The sequence below is a fragment of the Schistocerca cancellata genome, chromosome 3, assembly GCF_023864275.1.
Source record: "Schistocerca cancellata isolate TAMUIC-IGC-003103 chromosome 3, iqSchCanc2.1, whole genome shotgun sequence".
Taxonomy (NCBI): domain Eukaryota; kingdom Metazoa; phylum Arthropoda; class Insecta; order Orthoptera; family Acrididae; genus Schistocerca; species Schistocerca cancellata.
In genome coordinates this window covers 513,090,463-513,111,403 of record NC_064628.1, presented here as the reverse complement: position 1 = coordinate 513,111,403, position 20,941 = coordinate 513,090,463, and the positions used below count along the sequence as shown (strand labels likewise).

Below are 20,941 nucleotides of genomic sequence, written 5' to 3'. Positions count from 1 at the left end.
ATAATGAAGCAAGTATGTGGAGAAAAAAAGATACTGCTGTGCTAATAGTCACTTTCATTGCACTAGTCATAGTGCAGTACACACAGTTTGACTACCACTTGTGGGAAATCTGCCCTGATATCCCAAACCTGTTGGACCCTCTTCAATGTCAGTGGTTTCAACATATACAATATTATCTTGTAAGGAGAAGATGACATTTGGCATTTGATGTGAGGTTGAATTTGAACCTAACATATTCCCAATTTGTTCTGTGTGCTGTTTGGATGTTTGGAGCACAGATTGCCTACATGAAGGGAACTACAGGAGCTAAAGCCACAAAACCAATTTCATATTCACAGGCATGAAAGAAAGTTATTTTAAGTACTGTGGCTCCTAGTATTTGTACATCACTTTGCTATTGATCGCAACCAATGAGTCCTCAAGCAGTATGATAGGGGGGAAAAAAAGAACTTGATCAAATTATATTGACTCAAATATCTGCGTTAGCTGCTGCAACTGCAAAGATGTCTGCAAATACTAAAGAAAGTCTAAAAAAGAGCAGGCGAAAAAGAACTGTAAGTCAGTGCTGCAAACCAGGAGACTAGTAAGGTTGATGGTTTGTTACTAGCTACATGTACAGAACCTGTTCAACAGAAAGGATAAGGTAAAGTTAAGAAATGCTAAATTTAGAAGATTGCAGTTTGAGGTCTTTGCAATTAGTCTCAAAAAACTTAATGCTGAATCCAGTATCTCCATAGAGTTTAAACTGTGAATAGGTGAAGCCAAAAGGGATATATCATTGGAAAATCTTCCTAAATTTCCCTATTGTGTCTTTAATTATTAAAGAATTACCTTTCACAGGGAAAGGCATATTGAACAGGAAACTCTCCATTGAATTGGCTTCTACCTTCCAGTAGAGTATTGATAAATTTTGTGTGAAACTAAAAGCTTTAAAATTTATAACACGGGAATGTGTTGCATATGTAATCATTAGAAACCTGATTTGCCTATATTGAGGGATGAAGTGTTACTCTCCTCACCAAGTAGATAATCTTTGCTACCAATGGAGTGTGATGATAATTCTGAACAACTCTTGATCATTCCTCTTATATTTCCCTCACCACCTGTCTGTAATTTGCTACCACATAATTCTCATGGAAGGAAGCTTTGAGCAACCAAAATAAATACCTTTCAATCGGGTGGCAACTTTTAATTGTTAGATAAACAAGAATATAGATGCTGATCCAATGAGCCAGCTCATTTTGTTTGTTTGTACAGTGCAATACAACAGAAGTCCACAAGTAACATGATCGTGACCAAAGGAAATGATAGATGAATTAGGTGTTCTGCACTTTAAGATAAATACATAGAGGTGGTGTAAATATCTCCATGGTTTCCCTAAGAGATTTGGAGTAGTTATATATACATACAGAAGGATGATTTAAGTTAAGAACTCTATCTTGCCTTATTAAAGGTTAAGTAATGCCATTTTAATTAATATTGCAATTACATTTATATTTTTATGGACAGACGTATGATGAATGTTGTCATAAGCGAAGTCTTATTCTTCACTTACTGTACTGTATGTATTTTACCACAAAATGACTTCTCATTATATCATACAGAACTACAATAGACATGCTAAGGCATGTTTTAGATGATTTGCATCATTACTTCTGTTTCATTTTGCTATGATCTGAATTGCTCTTCATCACTTTGTGAACTTCCCAGCACTGGAAGATGGTGCTGTAGAATGACTAATCTGATACTAAGATGACCCCACTGCTCTTAGAGCCTTATATTGCTATTTACAAAATATCACTTTTCCCTGTAAATCTATCTGCCGATGACAACAGTGACAAAATTCAAGAACATGTAGCAGTGTGTAGACCATGAGTTCTTCCACGTAATATTTTTCTGTGGAATGTTTAAGAGAGTAATGCTGTCCTGTTACCAATTACTTTCAATTGGTATAGATTTTAGAGTGTAAATTTAGATGTGTTCACATTATCAACAGTTTGTTGGGATGTGCTTGCACACTTTGCATATTTGCTATACAATCATACACAAACTATTGCCACAATATTAATTTTCCACATTGTCTCCATTACTCCCTCCCTCTTTCGTTCTTTTACTCTGATATTTCTAGATTACCTTTTAACCAGTTTTGTCTTGTACATGTCTTAACATAATAGTCATTACATTTAGTTGTTTTTCAATGAATTTGTCAATTAGACCATTGCATTATTATTAGAAGGCTCATAGATTGATTTATAGCTGTTAATTCATATCAGCACACTAAATTCTTTTACACCTGCAATTTCCAGAAATGGCAAAAGATCTAAATGATCAGATTGAAGAACAGCGAGCATTAGCCACTATTGGTCGGACTTTCTTCTGTATGGCTGAAAGCATATCAGACAAAGATAACTCAGATTATGCAAGGTATTTGGCTGAAGCAAAGAAGGCTTATCTTCGAAGTCTCAATGTGTGTGAAAAGTAAGTCCAATATTTCTTCTCAGAATTGATGTATTATTATAATTTAATTGTTGTAACATGAGATTGTAGTCACAAAATATAATCGTGTAGGTTTTCACGGCCAGTTGGTTACTGTAAAAGTAGACCCAGAGGAGGCCACTGAAACTATGGCCAAAAGATGTTTTATTCAGTGACAGTTATTTTGCAAGTTGATTTGGTGCCATACCCAGAAAAAATTTGTTATAGCAATAGTGTATATACAGAATGAGAGGACTTCATTTATTTCAAGGATCCAAGATTGAAACGTGTCCCTTGCACCCATCTGTCACATAAGATATCTCACCCTGTCATTCACAGACTCACACATGCAAGCAGCCATTTCATAAATGCTGAGTTTGAAGGTTACATCCAAACTGTGGTTAAAGGTGACCATTATCACCCATTTCCAGCACTTGTTGTTCAACAGAACTTCTACACTTTCAATGACTGCTTAAGAACTGACACCATATAGATTCATTGCCCAGCTAAGACAAAATTTTCTTGATTGTTTAACTTTTAACCATCCTTGAAATAATCTCTTCCAAGCTGTGATCATCATGGGACTCAGTCTCTGTTTATCCTCGTTTTCCACATACCTCTGCTTATTTCTATCCCTTCTTGCCACCCCTGTAGCCCACTTTCCACCAAACTCATTATTCCCATACCCTCACTTAGTTCTATGTATAGACAAGTGTTCTCTCTCTGATCTATTTCTGTCCTTCCTGACCTGTTGACACCTCTCCCCAATATTCCTGTATTCCACAATGTGCAACTGCTGTTCACACTGTAAACTGTTCCTTTCGAAAATAAATGATGTATGGATAACACTATTGGTTATTCTTCTTGACCAATATTTTGGTGGATACTGCGAACTTTCTACAACAGTGCCCATGTTGAATCTCAGTTCTTACATTTAATTGCCTAATTAATTTTTTGTGCATTTAATTTTGCTTCCAGTTTCTTGAATCTTAATAATATGACATGCTGACTCTGTAAAAGCTGAAATGCTAAAAAAATTCTCGGATCTCTGATGTTTTCCTCAGATTCTTCTAGTTCTTTTATTTCTGTACACAGAGTTTCCTTCACAAGTGAATGACTGTTCCAAGACTTCACAAAAATCGAACCGTATAACAAGCACTTCGTAGAATTGCACACCACAAAAACCAATGCACCCTCTCTTATGAGAAGGTTACCATTAAAAACAGCTGTCAAAGACATCTAGGATTGAGGATAGCAGGCAGTGCTTGTAGGGAGGTCTGTGACAACCTGCATACTAAATTCACACCATATTCTCTGTCTCAAAAGGATGAACGTAAACCAAGTCCCATAGAAGCAAAATCCTTTGTAAAATATGATTTACTGAGTTTCTGGGTTAACATATTGACCTAACTGTGTAAACTTCTGGAAATCTGTCTCTGTTATAGTGTACTGTTTCTGTCAAGCTACATGAGAAAATTCCATCATCCTCTCTTTTTAAAATCTGGAAAATAAGACTGCAAAGAGAAGAAATAGAAACTGTTAGCCTAGAGTCTACAAATAACAAAAATAATAATACACTCCTGGAAATTAAAAAAGAACACATTGACACCGGTGTGTCAGACCCACCATACTTGCTCCGGACACTGCGAGAGGGCTGTACAAGCAATGATCACACGCACGGCACAGCGGACACACCAGGAACCGCAGTGTTGGCCGTCGAATGGTGCTAGCTGCGCAGCATTTGTGCACCACCGCCGTCAGTGTCAGCCAGTTTGCCGTGGCATACGGAGCTCCATCGCAGTCTTTAACACTGGTAGCATGCCGCAACAGCGTGGACGTGAACCGTATGTGCAGTTGACGGACTTTGAGCGAGGGCGTATAGTGGGCATGCGGGAGGCCGGGTGGACGTACCGCCGAATTGCTCAACACGTGGGGCGTGAGGTCTCCACAGTACATCGATGTTGTCGCCAGTGGTCGGCGGAAGGTGCACGTGCCCGTCGACCTGGGACCGGACCGCAGCGACGCACGGATGCACGCCAAGACCGTAGGATCCTACGCAGTGCCGTAGGGGACCGCACCGCCACTTCCCAGCAAATTAGGGACACTGTTGCTCCTGGGGTATCGGCGAGGACCATTCGCAACCGTCTCCATGAAGCTGGGCTACGGTCCCGCACACCGTTAGGCCGTCTTCCACTCACGCCCCAACATCGTGCAGCCCGCCTCCAGTGGTGTCGCGACAGGCGTGAATGGAGGGACGAATGGAGACGTGTCGTCTTCAGCGATGAGAGTCGCTTCTGCCTTGGTGCCAATGATGGTCGTATGCGTGTTTGGCGCCGTGCAGGTGAGTGCCACAATCAGGACTGCATACGACCGAGGCACACAGGGCCAACACCCGGCATCATGGTGTGGGGAGCGATCTCCTACACTGGCCGTACACCACTGGTGATCGTCGAGGGGACACTGAATAGTGCACGGTACATCCAAACCGTCATTGAACCCATCGTTCTACCATTCCTAGACCGGCAAGGGAACTTGCTGTTCCAACAGGACAATGCACGTCCGCATGTATCCCGTGCCACCCAACGTGCTCTAGAAGGTGTAAGTCAACTACCCTGGCCAGCAAGATTTCCGGATCTGTCAACCATTGAGCATGTTTGTGACTGGATGAAGCGTCGTCTCACGCGGTCTGCACGTCCAGCACAAACGCTGGTCCAACTGAGGCGCCATGTGGAAATGGCATGGCAAGCCGTTCCACAGGACTACATCCAGCATCTCTACGATCGTCTCCATGGGAGAATAGCAGCCTGCATTGCTGCGAAAGGTGGATATACACTGTACTAGTGCCGACATTGTGCGTGCTCTGTTGCCTGTGTCTATGTGCCTGTGGTTCTGTCAGTGTGATCATGTGATGTATCTGACCCCAGGAATGTGTCAATAAAGTTTCCCCTTCCTGGGACAATGAATTCACGGTGTTCTTATTTCAATTTCCAGGAGTGTATTAATAATAATAATAATAATAATAATAATAATAATAATAATAATAATAATAATCCATGTTAATAATGTGAATGTGTTTCATGAGTAACCCTCTAAACCAAGTTTAGTGTCATTTGTTGCTGAGACTGCATGAACCCCAAGGAAATATGTTAAATACTTTAGAAACTAAAAAATAATGTGTAACTACTTCAGCAACACAATGTATAGATGCACACTTCTGCCCATGCCCCTCTGCATGCACTGGGTGGCAAAGACACTGCTTCGAGCATTGGGGCAGTTGGGGGTAGGGGGGGGGGTGCACATATCACAAGCTATGCTTGTTCAAACTGTCACATTAGGGCAGACGATGTTGCACACACAGTAGCTTACTTACAGTCACCCTTCGTCACATTAGGGCAGATGATGTAATTGCACATACAATAGCTTACTTGCAGTCACTCATCGTAACAAAATTACTGACACTCAAGTGCAGCTGCAGGTAACAGCTGGTAGTAACAATAAAGTTACAGTGAACTATATACCTAACATTTGTTCTCTACAAAACAAAAAGGAAACAATTGTGTTCTAGTATCTACTGCTGGAAGAGAGCCCTATAGCAGAGGTTTTCTCTAAGGCTGGGTAGTTAGACATGCAATTGTATTGAAACGACCTCCTGATCATCTCAGGATCCTCTGTTTTTTGGGATATATTCTATATTTCATAGCTGTGCCAAACATTATTCATAATTAAGTTATGTATAGCTGCTTGTGACATATCCTAAGATACGAGTACTTCTTGCTTGTTTTTGTATTCAGCTTGAATGTTTGATAATGACCTAGGGACCAAAACCTATTATGTAAATATCTGTATATTATGCATGTGGAGCTACCGTTTGACAAAATTTGTTTTATTAAATTGAGACCTGTTTGTGAGCTTTTAGTACACAAATAGTATTTGGCATTCTGCATTGGTGTGACAGACTTCAGTAAGATTAGAAGCAGGACTTGCTCTAGGTATTTTGAGACCGTATGCAAAAATTTGTTTATCCTGCTCCACCTCCCTCATCACTCAGTCTTATCCCCTCTCACGACGATGACGACGACCACCACCACCACTGCCAACAACAACAACAACAACAACAAGAGTCGTAATATGCAATTCCTCATCAAGTTGTTCAGTTTCCTGTTTCTAGCAGTGTCTCCTTGAAACTCAAGCCTCATATCCATTTTATTCTGATGTAAATATTTGTTTAAAAACTCATCAGGGATTCTAGTTTTCTTTGTTTGGCCCTACACATGATCATGAAATATGTTAATGTGTGTCCACTAAAATACAGTTAAGGGTATGTCTCTTTATAATGATTCTGATAATTTTTCATTCCTGTTCTAAAGGCCTGCAGATATTCTCTGTTTCACTTACTTTTTTAAAAAAGGTTTAACTTATGGTAAACAAATGAAAAAGGGATTACATTATATCATAAATATTTAATTTTCTGTATAAGATGTAGCTGAACCTCAATTTTAAACTCGTAATTTTAAATATCACAGACAGTGTTTTGATACTATGATAATTTTACATTGTGATCTTGTGCCCCATTGAACTCAAAAGTGTGTACTGTATTCACAAATTTCCAAGATTGTTGTCCAAATACTTGATGAGGCATACTAGCTCTCAGTAGAGTGCCCCATTGAAGTCTTAGAATAGAATTAACTGCTGCATTTTAATAGATTGTGCAACCAACATTGAATTACAGAATTTGTGAATAAATAAATAGCCGCGCGGGATTAGCCGAGCGATCTAAGGCACTGCAGGCATGAACTATGCGGCTGGTCCCGGCGGAGGTTCGAGTCCTCCCTCGGGCATGGGTGTGTGTGTTTGTCCTTATGATAATTTAGGTTAAGTAGTGTGTAAGCTTAGATGACAGCAGTTAAGTCCCATAAGATTTCACACACATTTGAACATTTTTTTGAATAAATAAATAAGATAAAGTTATCATCTCGCAAATATTCACACGTGGTGCTACAGAAGAATGCTGAAGATTAAATGGGTAGATCACATAACAAATGATGAAGTATTGAATAGAATTGGGGAGAAGAGGAGTTTGTGGCAAAAGTTGACAAAAAGAAGGGACCGGGTAGTAGGACATGTTCTGAGGCAAAATTTAGCATTGGAGGGCAGCGTGGAGGGTAAAAATCATAGAGGGAGACCAAGAGATGAATACACTAAGCAGATTCAGAAGGATGTAGGTTGCAGTAAGTACTGGGAGATGAAGAAGCTTGCACAGGATAAGTTAGCATGGAGAGCTGCATCAAACCAGTCTCAGGACTGAAGACCACATCAACAGCAACAACCATGTCCAAATTTCAAATCACATGTCTATGTTTTTGCGTATGTAAACAAAATTATAGGAACATTACTTGCTGGATTACTCACATTTCTTTTTTTTCCCCAGAAAGCCAGATAGATATGATGTGAAGGGAGGGGAAAGGTAGATAGTACCCAAACTCTGTCTTGTATCAAGTTTAGATTGCAACACCGATGTTCATCTGAGTGTGTGTGTGTGTGTGTGTGTGTGTGTGTGGGGGGGGGGGGGGGGGTGGAATTGTGGAATTGTATCCATTATCATAAGCTATATCCAGTACAAGAATGGCGCCTGCTACATTTACACCTACACACCGCAAGCCATTGTACAGTGCAGGGCTGGGGGAGGGTGGGGGGGGGGGGGGTTAGTACCTTGTACCAATATTAGTCATTTCATTTCCCCGTTTCACTCCATACCGAGTGAACAAATGTCTAAAAGCCTTCTTACAAGCCCCAATTTCTCGCAAGTTATCTGGAGACCTGTACACGAAATATGCGTTGGCAGCAGTAGAACCATTCTGCAGTGTTCCGCAAATGCTGGTTCTTTAAATTTTCTGTAATAGTGCCTCCCAAAAAGAATGTCATCTTCCTTCCAGGGATTCCCTTTTGAGCTCGTGAATTATCTCAGTAATACTCTTGTACTGATTGAATCTAACATAGGACATAGGTGACTAGCATGTGCTATTGTCTGGGGGGATGTGCATGTTGCTGCCTACTGTGTAACAAGAGTGATGCTTTCTGTTCAGAAATTGGTGCTTTGGTATCCTAGACAGATGCTTAGTTTGCCTATATGGTAGTCGACCTGGATTAAAAGTTATAGATCATTAGTTTGTTATTTGGCACAAGCAATATAAAATTGCACAACATGTTTTGTGACAGTCTACTGCATTCCTTGTTCCAGCCTGGCCACAGCAGTGATGTTTATGTAATTACCTGTTGGTCAGACATTCACTCACACTCACTGACTCCTACAGTCCAGTTGTTTATCATGCCAATTTTGTTTACTTTGTTTCACATTTTTAGCTGCTTTTTTCCTGTGACAGTTCCTTCAACTTTGTAATAATCTGTTTGTCATTATTCAGTTCTCCTTGACATCTTTGTTTTTGGTTTTTGGCACTTAAACTTGCTCACTCTCTCTCCCTCTGCTCTTCATTTTTGAATTGCACTTACGATTATTCCTGGCTTATTGGCTGATGCCTTTGCCAGAACACTTTATTTTAAAGCTTTCTCTCTCGCACTTTATAGTCAGATTTATTTTTATTTCATTTTCTTTCTTGATTTGAGACCAATAATGCATTCTTCTCCCTTTAATTAAGTATTATTGTGTTTCATAATGATTTGTTTGTCTCATTTACTATTGATGATGGAAATGTTTAAGATGAATGCTATGTATGCTACTGTCTCCTGTCCATGTTAATTATATCACACAAAAAGACAGAAAGTAGAAGTGTTCAGTCATTGAACAGACTTTCAGAAAAATCCTTCAATGAGCATGCACACACACACACACACACACACACACACACACACCTTGTGTGTTCAGACATCACATTGTAGCCATGCAGGTGTGTGTGTTTTCACTCTCTTCAGCCCATTACAGTTTCTTTCGCTGAAAGCTACCAAGTTTTCATTCTTTCTTGTGTGCTTGTTGACGACACAAGGCTTCTATTATTGGGTGAGTAGTCTTCTTCACTCTTAAATTATTTGCACTTTACGGTAACTTTCATTATCATATAAAAGATAAAAGAAATCGTTTTCAAATGCACCATTGTTAAATTATTATACAACAAATTTTACTAATATGTTTGATTAATAAAATTTGTATCTTTAATTGTCTAGGCTTAAAAGTGTCAGCAAAACTGAAGTGATGCTGATGAGAAGCAGATTGTTGCTGAACTTGGGCCTTGTTCTTGAGTGTCAGGAAGATGTGACAAAGGGTATTGAATACATAGAAAAGGTAACATTAATTGTTAGTACTCATTTGCTGTGTGTTGTTAGGAAGTATGAGCTGTCAGTTATCATTTCATGTACATCACTGAAAAGTCAAGAGTGTTTTGAACCCTAAATGGTATTGCCCAAAGTTGCTTTGGTTTTCAGTCATTCCTTGAAGAACAGCTGCATTTGAAAAGTAATATCCAGTGTAGCTTCTCTACTGTGTCTTAACACACAGATGGCACCTACGATATTGTTCATACAAATATGTAGCGTCAGCTATTTTTTTTTCTCATTTTCATGATTGTTGACTCCATTATCAAGATAGTGCTAATTTTTGTTATCCTGGTTGCATTTAATTTAACTTTGTGTTTATCGTGGGAATGCAAGTGTCATAATCATGTAACCTCTCTCCAATAGCTGCAGCTACCTTTCCTCCCAATTCAGACAGTCACTGCTAACAGTCACCTGCTATGTTATTTGTTTGGAACATTCTCACATTGTGGTTGGATCAGTCACACCAGTATACAGAGTGTAACTGAAATTCCCTTTACAGACATTGAGGATTTGTAGTGGGGACCAAGACTGTTAAGTTTAGCATAGGAACTCATGCCCAGAAACATACCGTTATCCTGCTGCACGCAAAATATCACAACACACATTCAACTCTCCTGCATTTTTGGCACCACTGATTAGGGTATTACATACGTCATTCACTGACCACCTGATGTCCCATCCCCACTACAGGTTTGTTTACATGCCATTCAGTTGATTTGCCCAGAGATGTTTGTACCTGCTCTTGTGCTTGCGGTCTTTGTTGATACTGTATTATTGTACAGTAGTAATTACTCACTACAGTACTGAATGCAAGCTGCACTTGAATTTCATATTTAGTGTTTTGCTGTTGACCATGGTGAACTACACATTTTTAGGATCTGCCGACATGATGTTAGTGTCAGACAAAGATTGGTACAATGGGGGGGGGGGGGGGCTGCTTGTTAGTAGTATGCAGAGTATTTTCCACTCTGCCAGACACCTTCAAACTTCATCTTTGCTACAGTATACCAGTGGGCCTCGGAGAAAGGTACATTCACCACTAGCAGGGCTACTGGTGCTCCATGGCACTACCACACGCCCGAGTTTGAAGAGACTCCCTGCGGTAGAAGATGATTTGACAATGAGTACTAGAAACATAGCACATAGACTGAATGTGAATCACCAAACTGTTCAGGATGTTCTGCATGGGCAGCTGCTACACCAGTACCACCCCCAGAAAGTGTATATTGTGTCACAAGCCCACTTCTGCAATTGATTCTTGCACTGTTATGTGGACAAGCCCAACTTAACAGTGATGGATTCTTTTCACGACTGAAAGCAAGTTAACCAGGGAGAGTGTCCTGTCCACCCAGATGTTACCGAGTTTGTTTTGACTTGGCTGCAGGAGTTTGCTGGGAATTCCCACAACAGTCATGTGTGGGATGATGAAAATCCACATGCTGCGCACCCTCATGGGTTTCAGGAACAATACAGTCTGAACATTTTGGCAGGGTTCCTGGATGGACAAGTGACAGGGCTGTAGCTTCTTTCACCCCATCTCACAGGTACCTCATTTTTCATGTGCAGTCCAATTTGGGCAACAGTGTATAGATCCTGGTGGCCCAGTTGCTTGGCCTCCATGTTATCCCAACTCCAATCCATGAGACTGTCACTTGCAGAGTCACATGAAATCCTTGATTTATGAAACTCCTGTGGCACCTGAGGAAGACCTGCTGGATTATGACTACGGCAGATGGTGGAGGACAAGGGACTGGTGACCGTTAGTACCAGAACATAGTACGGGGTACCGTATCTGTGTTGGCGTCAGTGGTTGTCACATTGAGTCTACTTGTAAGTAGATCCAGAGGACAAGCAGCAGGACTCTGAGAGCAATGTGTGTCATGGTATTTTGAATGTAGTGGGAAAACTGTGTTTCCAGCCATGTGTTCCTATGCTAAACTTAACTGTCTTGGTCCCCATTATAAGTTCTCAAAAGCTGTAAAGGGGATTTATTTACACCCTGTATAAATTATTAAGGCATTAATTGTATGACCTCACATACTTTACTCATCCTATTGCTCTCATATAAAAAAAGTTATCTTTTGCACATATTGAAACCACATACTTTGCTGTGGAAATGGCACTTGCTGTAGTAGGAATTTAGTGTGCATTGTTTCCATATGCATTACTGATGTTTAAGTTACCAAGGTGATGTCAAACCTTGAGATCTGCAGTATGTTCAAGTCATATGATAATTTCCATTCTACAATTTTAGATCATGTGTCCAAGCAAGGTTGCCCTATGTTAAGAATTTGGAAGATGGTGGTCAAAATATCTGTCAGGCATCTGATACTGTGGTTTCTCTAAATCGCTTAAGGCAAATGCCGGGATGATACCTTTGAAGAGAAGCTTGTGCTTTGCTCCTAATAGCCTTGCTTTCTTAACCTTGAACCCTAATCTTCCTTCCATTGTTGATCATACAATTTATGAAATATATTACTCTATGGCAATAATATATTTGTCTTCTTTCTTGTTTTTACACATTTAGTTATTTAAGACCGAATTGAGGAGCAAAACTCCATGGTCATGGGATGAATGAATACGTGAAATTAACATAGGTATAATAAAATTTAGAAGAACCCTATGCAAATGACAAGCTGTGAATATATACAGGGTGTTCTATAAGTAACTATGCAATTCATAACTTGCCATATTAAAGTCTTGGAAGTTAGAAGAGATGCTGGAAGTGATCCCCATGAACTAGAAGACACAGTTCTTCTTGAAGACATTGTGCAGAATGTCGGGAATGATGTTCTGAATGTGATGTATCAATGCAGGTTGGAGTTCTTGTACGGTGTGCGGATTGCCTTCATAGGCCTTTCCCTTCAACATACCCGATAGAAAGTAATCTGGTGGAACGAAGTTGGTTGAACATGGAGGCCAGACTCCTCGAGAGATGATGCGGTCACTGAAGGTGTCCTTTAAAAAGTTCACTACCTTCTGGTGGGTGGTATGTGCAGTCACCCCATTTTGTTGGAACCAGGAACAAATGTTGTATACCAGCCATCATGTAAACACTGTTCAATCTTCTGTATTGGTATGATTACCGTCAAGTTATCAGTTAGGATGGATGGGCAACATGAACTATTATGTTGTAGAGAATGCTCTACAACGTGAAAGTTGTGACCTTGGTCCCTCTTGTACCACATGTACCATCTGGGTTCTCCTTCAGACACCAGTTTCTCAGAATTCCACAGGTGGGAACTGGTGTTACAAAATGTCCTTGGTTCTCACTGTCCACCTGGCCTTAATTTGCTTTAATTATTTTCTTTAATTTCCTCAGTCTCAGCATTTTTCTCAGTAACTATTGCTTTTTTCATTCCCTTTTAGTTTTCTATAATTTTTTATTTTCTGACGTGTCTATTCCCTCCTCACACCACCTCTCCTACACATAATGCACTTAGCTTTCTGATCTTATTAATGCTTGCACAATGTTTTATAAGTGATCTCTGTCTTGTGAGACCTTAACTTTTCCCGGCAAATTGAATGTTCAAATAACGTACAGGTTTGCTGCCGGGTGACGTCGTCGAACACCGCCGATATTTAGACAGGAGCACACCGTGCCATTCTCAAGGCACAAATGCAAGGAAGAAGAAATGTGCAAGCAAATTTATTACCTCAGTTCACAGAGGAGAAACAAGGAAGACACCACACACAGAACAAGTGTCAACACGAACAAAGATAACCAACATCAGAAATATCGATAGTTACTATTAATCAACAGGTGAGGTAGCACTAATTCTGTCCTTCTGTTTTTTGATGAGAGACAGAGCCGGATTCCAAGCAGAATTTAAACAAAATCCACCATCTCTGTTAATAAGGTTGCTTGATAGTCTGATTTCAACAGCTTCCTTAATAACACTATCCCAATAGCTGGACGTGCAAGCCAGAATCTCCGTGTTGTTGTATTCCATAGGATGACTGGTGTCAAGGCAATGTTCTGCAATAGCGAATTTTCTCGGCTGTTGTAAGCGTGTGTGACACTTATGTTCAATACACCGGTCTTCCACAGTCCTGATTGTCTGACCAATATACGACATGCCACAACTGCAAGGAATACGATAGACCCCAGCCTTATGCAAACCAAGATCATCTTTCATAGACGCCAACAGGGCCTTAATCTTGGAAGCTGGTCGAAAAACACATTTCACATCATATTTTTGCAAAATACGGCCAATCCTGTTGGAAATGCTTCCTGTGTAAGGCAAAAAGGCCGTAGACTTAGGTGCCATTTCGTTGCTATCAACCCTCACCTGTTGCACAATAATGTGACCCGTAATGTCAGAGTCAACGTCAGCAAGTAGCCCATGTAGTTTATTTCTAATATCTCTTACAGCTGACTACAGTCTAGAAAAGGTGCAGCTCTAGCACCAATTATTACAACAATTTTACCATGAGTGCTCCTACCAACTCCCACTAAACTGTCAGCCATAAGCTTTGCCAACCTTCCCTTACCATACCTATTGAGATGCAGGTAATGCCTAGTGTAGCCTGTTCTATTTATAGATTCAGCTAGCACCACTGCAGTGCGAGCTATAATCTCCATCATCAGTGCCTTCGCAAGTCCCTGTTAGTACATGTAACAGCGGTATTAAGATTAGGCCAATCATGATGTTGAAACAATTGCAGGAGGTGCAATTTTGTGCCTCTAGTTTGGGTAGCTGTCTTTTCCAGGTCATCCTATCCCTGTCGCTATCAAGACTATTCCCAGCTCCACCCACAATCGTTATCTGACTTTCGTTCATGAAGTTCCTACGTAACTCCCCTATGTTGTCAGTCACAGTGCTGGTGATCTGGTACTCCCTCTCCAGGATTTCGTGCAGCTGTTGGCTTACACCTGAGAACTATCTAACAGAAGCATCTTCTTTCTGCTTGAAGTTACAATGGACTGAGGCTTCTTAACTGTTGAGGTCTGCTGCATGTTTCCTACAGCTATGTGTACAAGAGCTCCTGTCCTTTTAACTCTAGCACTTGGTCATGTCTGTTGGTGATACACCAAATGAAACTCTACATCTACATCTACATGATTACCCTGCAGTTAACATTTAAGTGCTTGGCAGAGGGTTCATCAAACCACAATCATACTATCTCTCTACCATTCCACTCCCGAACAGCGTGCGGGAAAAATGAACACCTAAACCTTTCTGTTAGAGCTCTGATTTCTCTTATTTTATTTTGATGATCATTCCTACCTATGTAGGTTGGGCTCAACAAAATATTTTCGCATTCGAAAGAGAAAGTTGGTGACTGAAATTTTGTAAATAATCTCGCCGTGACGAAAAACATCTTTGCTTTAATGACTTCCATCCCAACTCGCGTATCATATCTGCCACACTCTCTCCCCTATTACGTGATAATACAAAACGAGCTGCCCTTTTTTGCACCCTTTCGATGTCCTCCGTAAATCCCACCTGGTAAGGATCCCACACCGCGCAGCAATATTCTAACAGAGGACGAACGAGTGTAGTGTAAGCTGTCTCTTTAGTGGACTTGTTGCATTTTCTAAGTGTCCTGCCAATGAAACGCAACCTTTGGCTCGCCTTCCCCACAATATTATCTATGTGGTCTTTCCAACTGAAGTTGTTCGTAATTTTAACACCCAGGTACTTAGTTGAATTGACAGCCTTGAGAATTGTACTATTTATCGAGTAATCGAATTCCAACGGATTTCTTTTGGAACTTATGTGGATCACCTCACACTTTTCGTTATTTAGCGTCAACTGCCACCTCACACACCATACAGCAATCTTTTCTAAATCGCTTTGCAGCTGATACTGGTCTTCGGATGACCTTACTAGACGGTAAATTACAGCATCATCTGTGAACAACCTAAGAGAACTGCTCAGATTGTCACTCAGGTCATTTATACAGATCAGGAACAGCAGAGGTCCCAGGACGCTTCCTTGGGGAACACTTGATATCACTTCAATTTTACTCGATGGTTTGCCGTCTATTACTACGAACTGCGACCTTCCTGACAGGAAATCACGAATCCAGTCGCACAACTGAGACGATACCCCATAGGCCCACAGCTTGATTAGAAGACGCTTGTGAGGAATGGTGTCAAAAGCTTTCTGGAAATCTAGAAATATGGAATCAGCTTCAGATCCCCTGTCGATAGCGGCCATTACTTCGTGCGGATAAAGAGCTAGCTGCGTTGCACGAGAACGATGTTTTCTGAAACCATGCTGATTATGTATCAATAGATCGTTCCCTTTGAGGTGATTCACAATGTTTGAATACAATATATGCTCCAAAACCCTACTGCAAACCGTCGTCAGTGATAGAGGTCTGTAGTTCGATGGATTATTCCTACTACCCTTCTTAAACACTGGTGCGACCTGCGCAATTTTCCAATCTGTAGGTACAGATCTATCGGTGAGCGAGCGGTTGTGTATGATTGCTAAGTAGGGAGCTATTGTATCAGCGTAATCTGAAAGGAACCTAATTGGTATACAATCTAGAAAAGGTGCAGCTCCAATTATTACAACAGTTTTACCATGAGTGCTCCTACCAACTTTCACTAAACTATGTAAATACACTGAAATCCCATGTTTACTCTCTTTTAGGTACTTTAAAAATGGCGTAAAATGGAGAAAATAACTTTTTAAGCACCGAAAGTTATGTTTAGTATCCCCCCTTGCATTTTTATGATTTGTGTATAATATATGTAAATAACAGAAATCAAAATACTTATTTATTATCCAATAAAGATTCTCTGAATTTTGTACTATGTTTAGCTACTGACGTAAATGGATCTGGTAACTGTCTGTGTAGTAGAAATGTTTGACTTAATTTCAACCATCATATTCAACATTTTTGGAAAGCCTGCAGTTGTGTAATTCATTATTTAAATGATGACAGACTGCACCAGTTATGTAATTTTTTATATGCTTAGCACAATGCTTTTTGAGAATTTATTTGCATTGTCAAGCACAAATATTTACCTAAGTATTTTGTGTGATGTTCACATATGTGTTGTTCTGCATCTGTTGCACTGTAGTTGTCTTTTTGATTCTTTGCATTCAAGTAAGACTTTAATACACTGTCACACTGACACAAATTATACTGTTAAAAACATAGGCATTCCAAAATGTTGTATATTGTTATGAAAATATCTATGTTCAAAGACAATTAATAAGCTTTTCACTTAACTATCACAGTTATGGAAGCCATACCCCCAACATTTTTGACAAAGACTACATCCCCGACTTGAATGTTGTCTGCACAACACCCCTTGTTGTTTTGTGCCGCTTTCCTGCTATGGGTGCACTGAATATTAGCCTTGGCCTTTCACCAAGCATCCTGGATAGACTTGGCGGTGGGGTTGTCGGGCAACAGGTTCACCAAGGAAGAATTAAGGGGATAAGATAACATAAGCGAAGTGGGAGTAGTCTGATGGATTTCATGCCTAGCGATATAGAGAGCAAAAATTTAACCAGGGCAAGGTACATTCCAACTAGTTTGAGCTTCAGAGTGGAAGGCAATAAGCGAGGGTTTCAAATTGTAATTGACCCTTTCCTCGAATGATGGCTGGGGATAATAGGGCTTAGTGGTGACACGTTTAACCTCAGAATGGAAACAAAAGTTACGAAACTCACTAGAAGTAAAAGCAAGAGCAGTATCACTCACAAGAACTCTTGGGGGGGGGGGGGGGCTAGTACTCTGTGCAGCTGCAACACACCTATTATGCAACAACCAGCTAAACTTGGTAAACCCATCAACAATGACAAAAATATATCAATACTCACCCTGGGTAGGAGGCAGAGGACTGATGTAATTGATAAGGAGGAGTTCCATGGGCATCTCGGATTGAGTAGAGGATTTGGTTTGGCCATCTGGCTGTCCTAACACTGAGAAGTCATCCTCCTAACATCTCAATACAATGAAGACTAGGTAAGGGGTTCCTGTATTTTATGGTTAGTGCTTAAATACCGCCAGGATGAAGATCTTCGTCACTTGACTCTGACCCACACTATGACACCAGATGTTCTTTCTCAACTCATACGCTAGTACTCATGTGCCAGACGCTAAGTGTCCCCTGATATGCCGTAGCTCAGGGTCATCATCTTGATGCCCAACTGAATCACCAAATAGTGCAGGAATATTGGTAAGAACAAAATTAACCAGCTGCTCCTCCATCTCAGTGATATCTAGAGAGCACTTTTCTTCTTCTTGCTATTCAAGCATGTGACTCTGGGTGTTGGCTACATTATCACACCCTTTTAAGTGGTGCACGTTGAATTGAAAGGTGCAAATTCTGACTGCCCATCACACAATGCATCCAATTGTACAAGGACGGGCCAGAACCCAACTGAGAGCATGATCTAGTGTAAACTCTCAATGTTCCAAACATTATTTAAACATCTCAAGGGTGAAAAGAATAGCAAGCGCCTCCAGTTGACTCCGATAAAAATCAGGAAATGTAGGCCAATGGTCTTCGCTCACCCTCTTACTCCAGAAGAAGAATGGCAGCCACCCCAGAGTTAGAGGAGTCTGTCTGAACAACGAAGAGCAAGTTGAAATCAGGAATGGCCAAAACCAGAGTGTTACTTAAGGCAACCTTGAGAGAGTCAAAGACAGCTTGCTAACTGCCTGTCTAGATCTACATCTACATTTATGCTCTGCAAGCCACATAATGGTGTGTGGCGGAGAGCACTTTATGTGCCACTGTCATTACCTCCCTTTCCTGTTCCACTCGCGTATGGTTCGCGAGAAGAACGACTGCTGGAAAGCTTTCGTGCGCGCTCGAATCTCTCTAATTTTACATTCGTGATATCCTTGGGAGGTATAAGTAGGGGGAAGCAATATATTTGATACCTCATCCAGAAACGCACCCTCTCGAAACCTGGGCAGCAAGCTACACTGCTATGCAGAGTGCCTCTCTTGCAGAGTCTGTCACTTGAGTTTGCTAAACATCTCCGTAACACTATCACACTTACCAAATAACCCTGTGACGAAACGCGCCACTCTTCTTTGGATCTTCTCTATATTCTCTGTCAACCCGACCTAATACGGATCCCACACTGATGAGCAATACTCCAGTATAGGTCGAACGAGTGTTTTGTAAGCCACCTCCTTTGTTGATGGACTACATTTCCTAAGGACTCTCCCAATGAATCTCAACCTGGCACCCGCCTTACCAACAATTAATTTTATGTGATCATTCCACTTCAAATCGTTCTGTGCACATACTCGCAGATATTTTACAGAAGTAACTGCTACCAGTGTTTGTTCTGCTATCATATAATCATACAATAAAGGATCCTTCTTTGTATGTATTCACAATACATTACATTTGTCTATGTTAAGGGTCAGTTGCCACTCCCTGCACCAAGTGCCTATCCACTGCAGATCTTCCTGCATTTTGCTGCAATTTTCTAATGCTGCAACTTCTCTGTATACTACAAAGCATCATCCGCGAAAAGCGGCATGGAACTTCCGACACTCTCTACTAGGTCATTTATATATATTGTGAAAGGTAATGGTCGCATAGCACTCCCCTGTGGCACGCCAGAGGTTACTTTAACGCCTGTAGACGTGTCTCCGTTGAGAACAACGTGCTGTGTTCTGTTTGCTAAAAAAGTCTTCAATCCAGCCACACAGCTAGTCTGATATTCCGTAGGCTCTTACTTTGTTTATCAGGCAACAGTGCGAAACTGTATTAAACGCCTTCCGGAAGTCAAGGAAAAGGGCATCTACTTGGGAGACTGTAACTAATATTTTCTGGGTCTCATGAACAAACAAAGCGAGTTGGGTCTCACACGATCGCTGTTTTTCCGGAATCCATGTTGATTCCTACAGAGTAGATTCTGGGTTTCCAGAAATGACATGATACGCAAGCAAAAAACGTGTTCTAAAATTCTGCAACAGATCGATGTCAGAGATATAGTCCTATAGTTTTGTGCATCTGCTCGACAACCCTCCTTGAAAACTGGAACTACCTGTGCTCTTTTCCAATCATTTGGAAACTTCAGTTTCTCTAGAGACTGGTGGTACACGGCTGTTAGAAGGGGGGCAAATTCTTTCACATACTCTGTGTAGAATCGAATTGGTATCCCGTCAGGTCCAGTGGACTTTGCTCTGTTGAGTGATTTCAGTTGCTTTTCTATTCCTTGGACACTTATTTCGATGTCGGCCATTTTTTCATTCGTGCGAGGATTTAGAGAAGGAACTGCAGTGCGGTCTTCCTCTGTGAAACAGCTTTGGAAAAAGGTGTTAAGTATTTCAGCTTTACGCATGTCATCCTCTGTTTAAAGGCCATTATCATCCCAGAGTGTCTGGATATGCTGTTTCGATCTACTTACTGATTTACAGTAAGACCAGAACTTCCTAGGATTTTCTGTCAAGTCGGTACATAGAATTTTACTTTCGAATTCACTGAACGCTTCACGCATAGCCCTTCTTACGCTAACTTTGACATCGTTTAGCTTCTGTTTGTCTTAGAGGTTTTGGCTGCGTTTAAATTTTCAGTGAATCTCTCTTTGCTTTCACAGTAGTTTCCCAACTTTGTTGTTGAACCACGGTGGGTTTTTCCCGTCCCTCACAGTCTTACTCGACATGTACCTGTCTAAAACGCATTTTATAATTGCCTCGAACAGTTTCCATAAACACGCAACATTGTCAGTGTCAGAACAGAAATTTTCGTTTTGATCTGTTAGGTAGTCTGAAATCTGCCTCCTATTACTCTTGCTAAACAGATAAACCTTCCTCCCTTTTTTTATATTCCTATTTGCTTCCATATTCAGGGATGCTACAACGGCCTTATGATCACTGATTCCCTGTTCTGCACTTACAAAGTCGAAAAGTTCAGGTCTGTTTGTTATCAGTAGGTCCAAGATGTTATCTCCATGAGTCGGTTCTCTGTTTAATTGCTCGAGGTAATTTTCAGATAGTGCACTTAGTATAATGTCACTCGATGCTCTGTCCATACCACTCATCCTAAATATCTGATTGTCCACACAACGGGCTCTCCTTTCTTGCGCAAAAGATTCACAGAGTTGCTGATTAAGCAAACTTGGGTACGAATTTCTGTAAATAGCTGTTCATCACTATGAACTGCACCACCCCTTTCTTAGATTTGGGAGTACGAAAACTGTAA

General features: G+C 40.7%; 1 protein-coding gene across 2 annotated transcripts in view; it reads left to right on the top strand.

Annotated features, from left to right (window-relative positions):
* Positions 1-20,941, top strand: part of LOC126175311 (tonsoku-like protein) — a 259,997-nt gene that overhangs the window by 20,604 nt on the left and 218,452 nt on the right. For both annotated transcript variants that reach the window (XM_049922019.1, XM_049922017.1), the window contains exons 5-6: positions 2,307-2,478; positions 9,652-9,769. In XM_049922019.1, the coding sequence (XP_049777976.1) occupies positions 2,307-2,478; positions 9,652-9,769 (290 nt within the window). The remainder of the gene's footprint in view (positions 1-2,306; positions 2,479-9,651; positions 9,770-20,941) is intronic.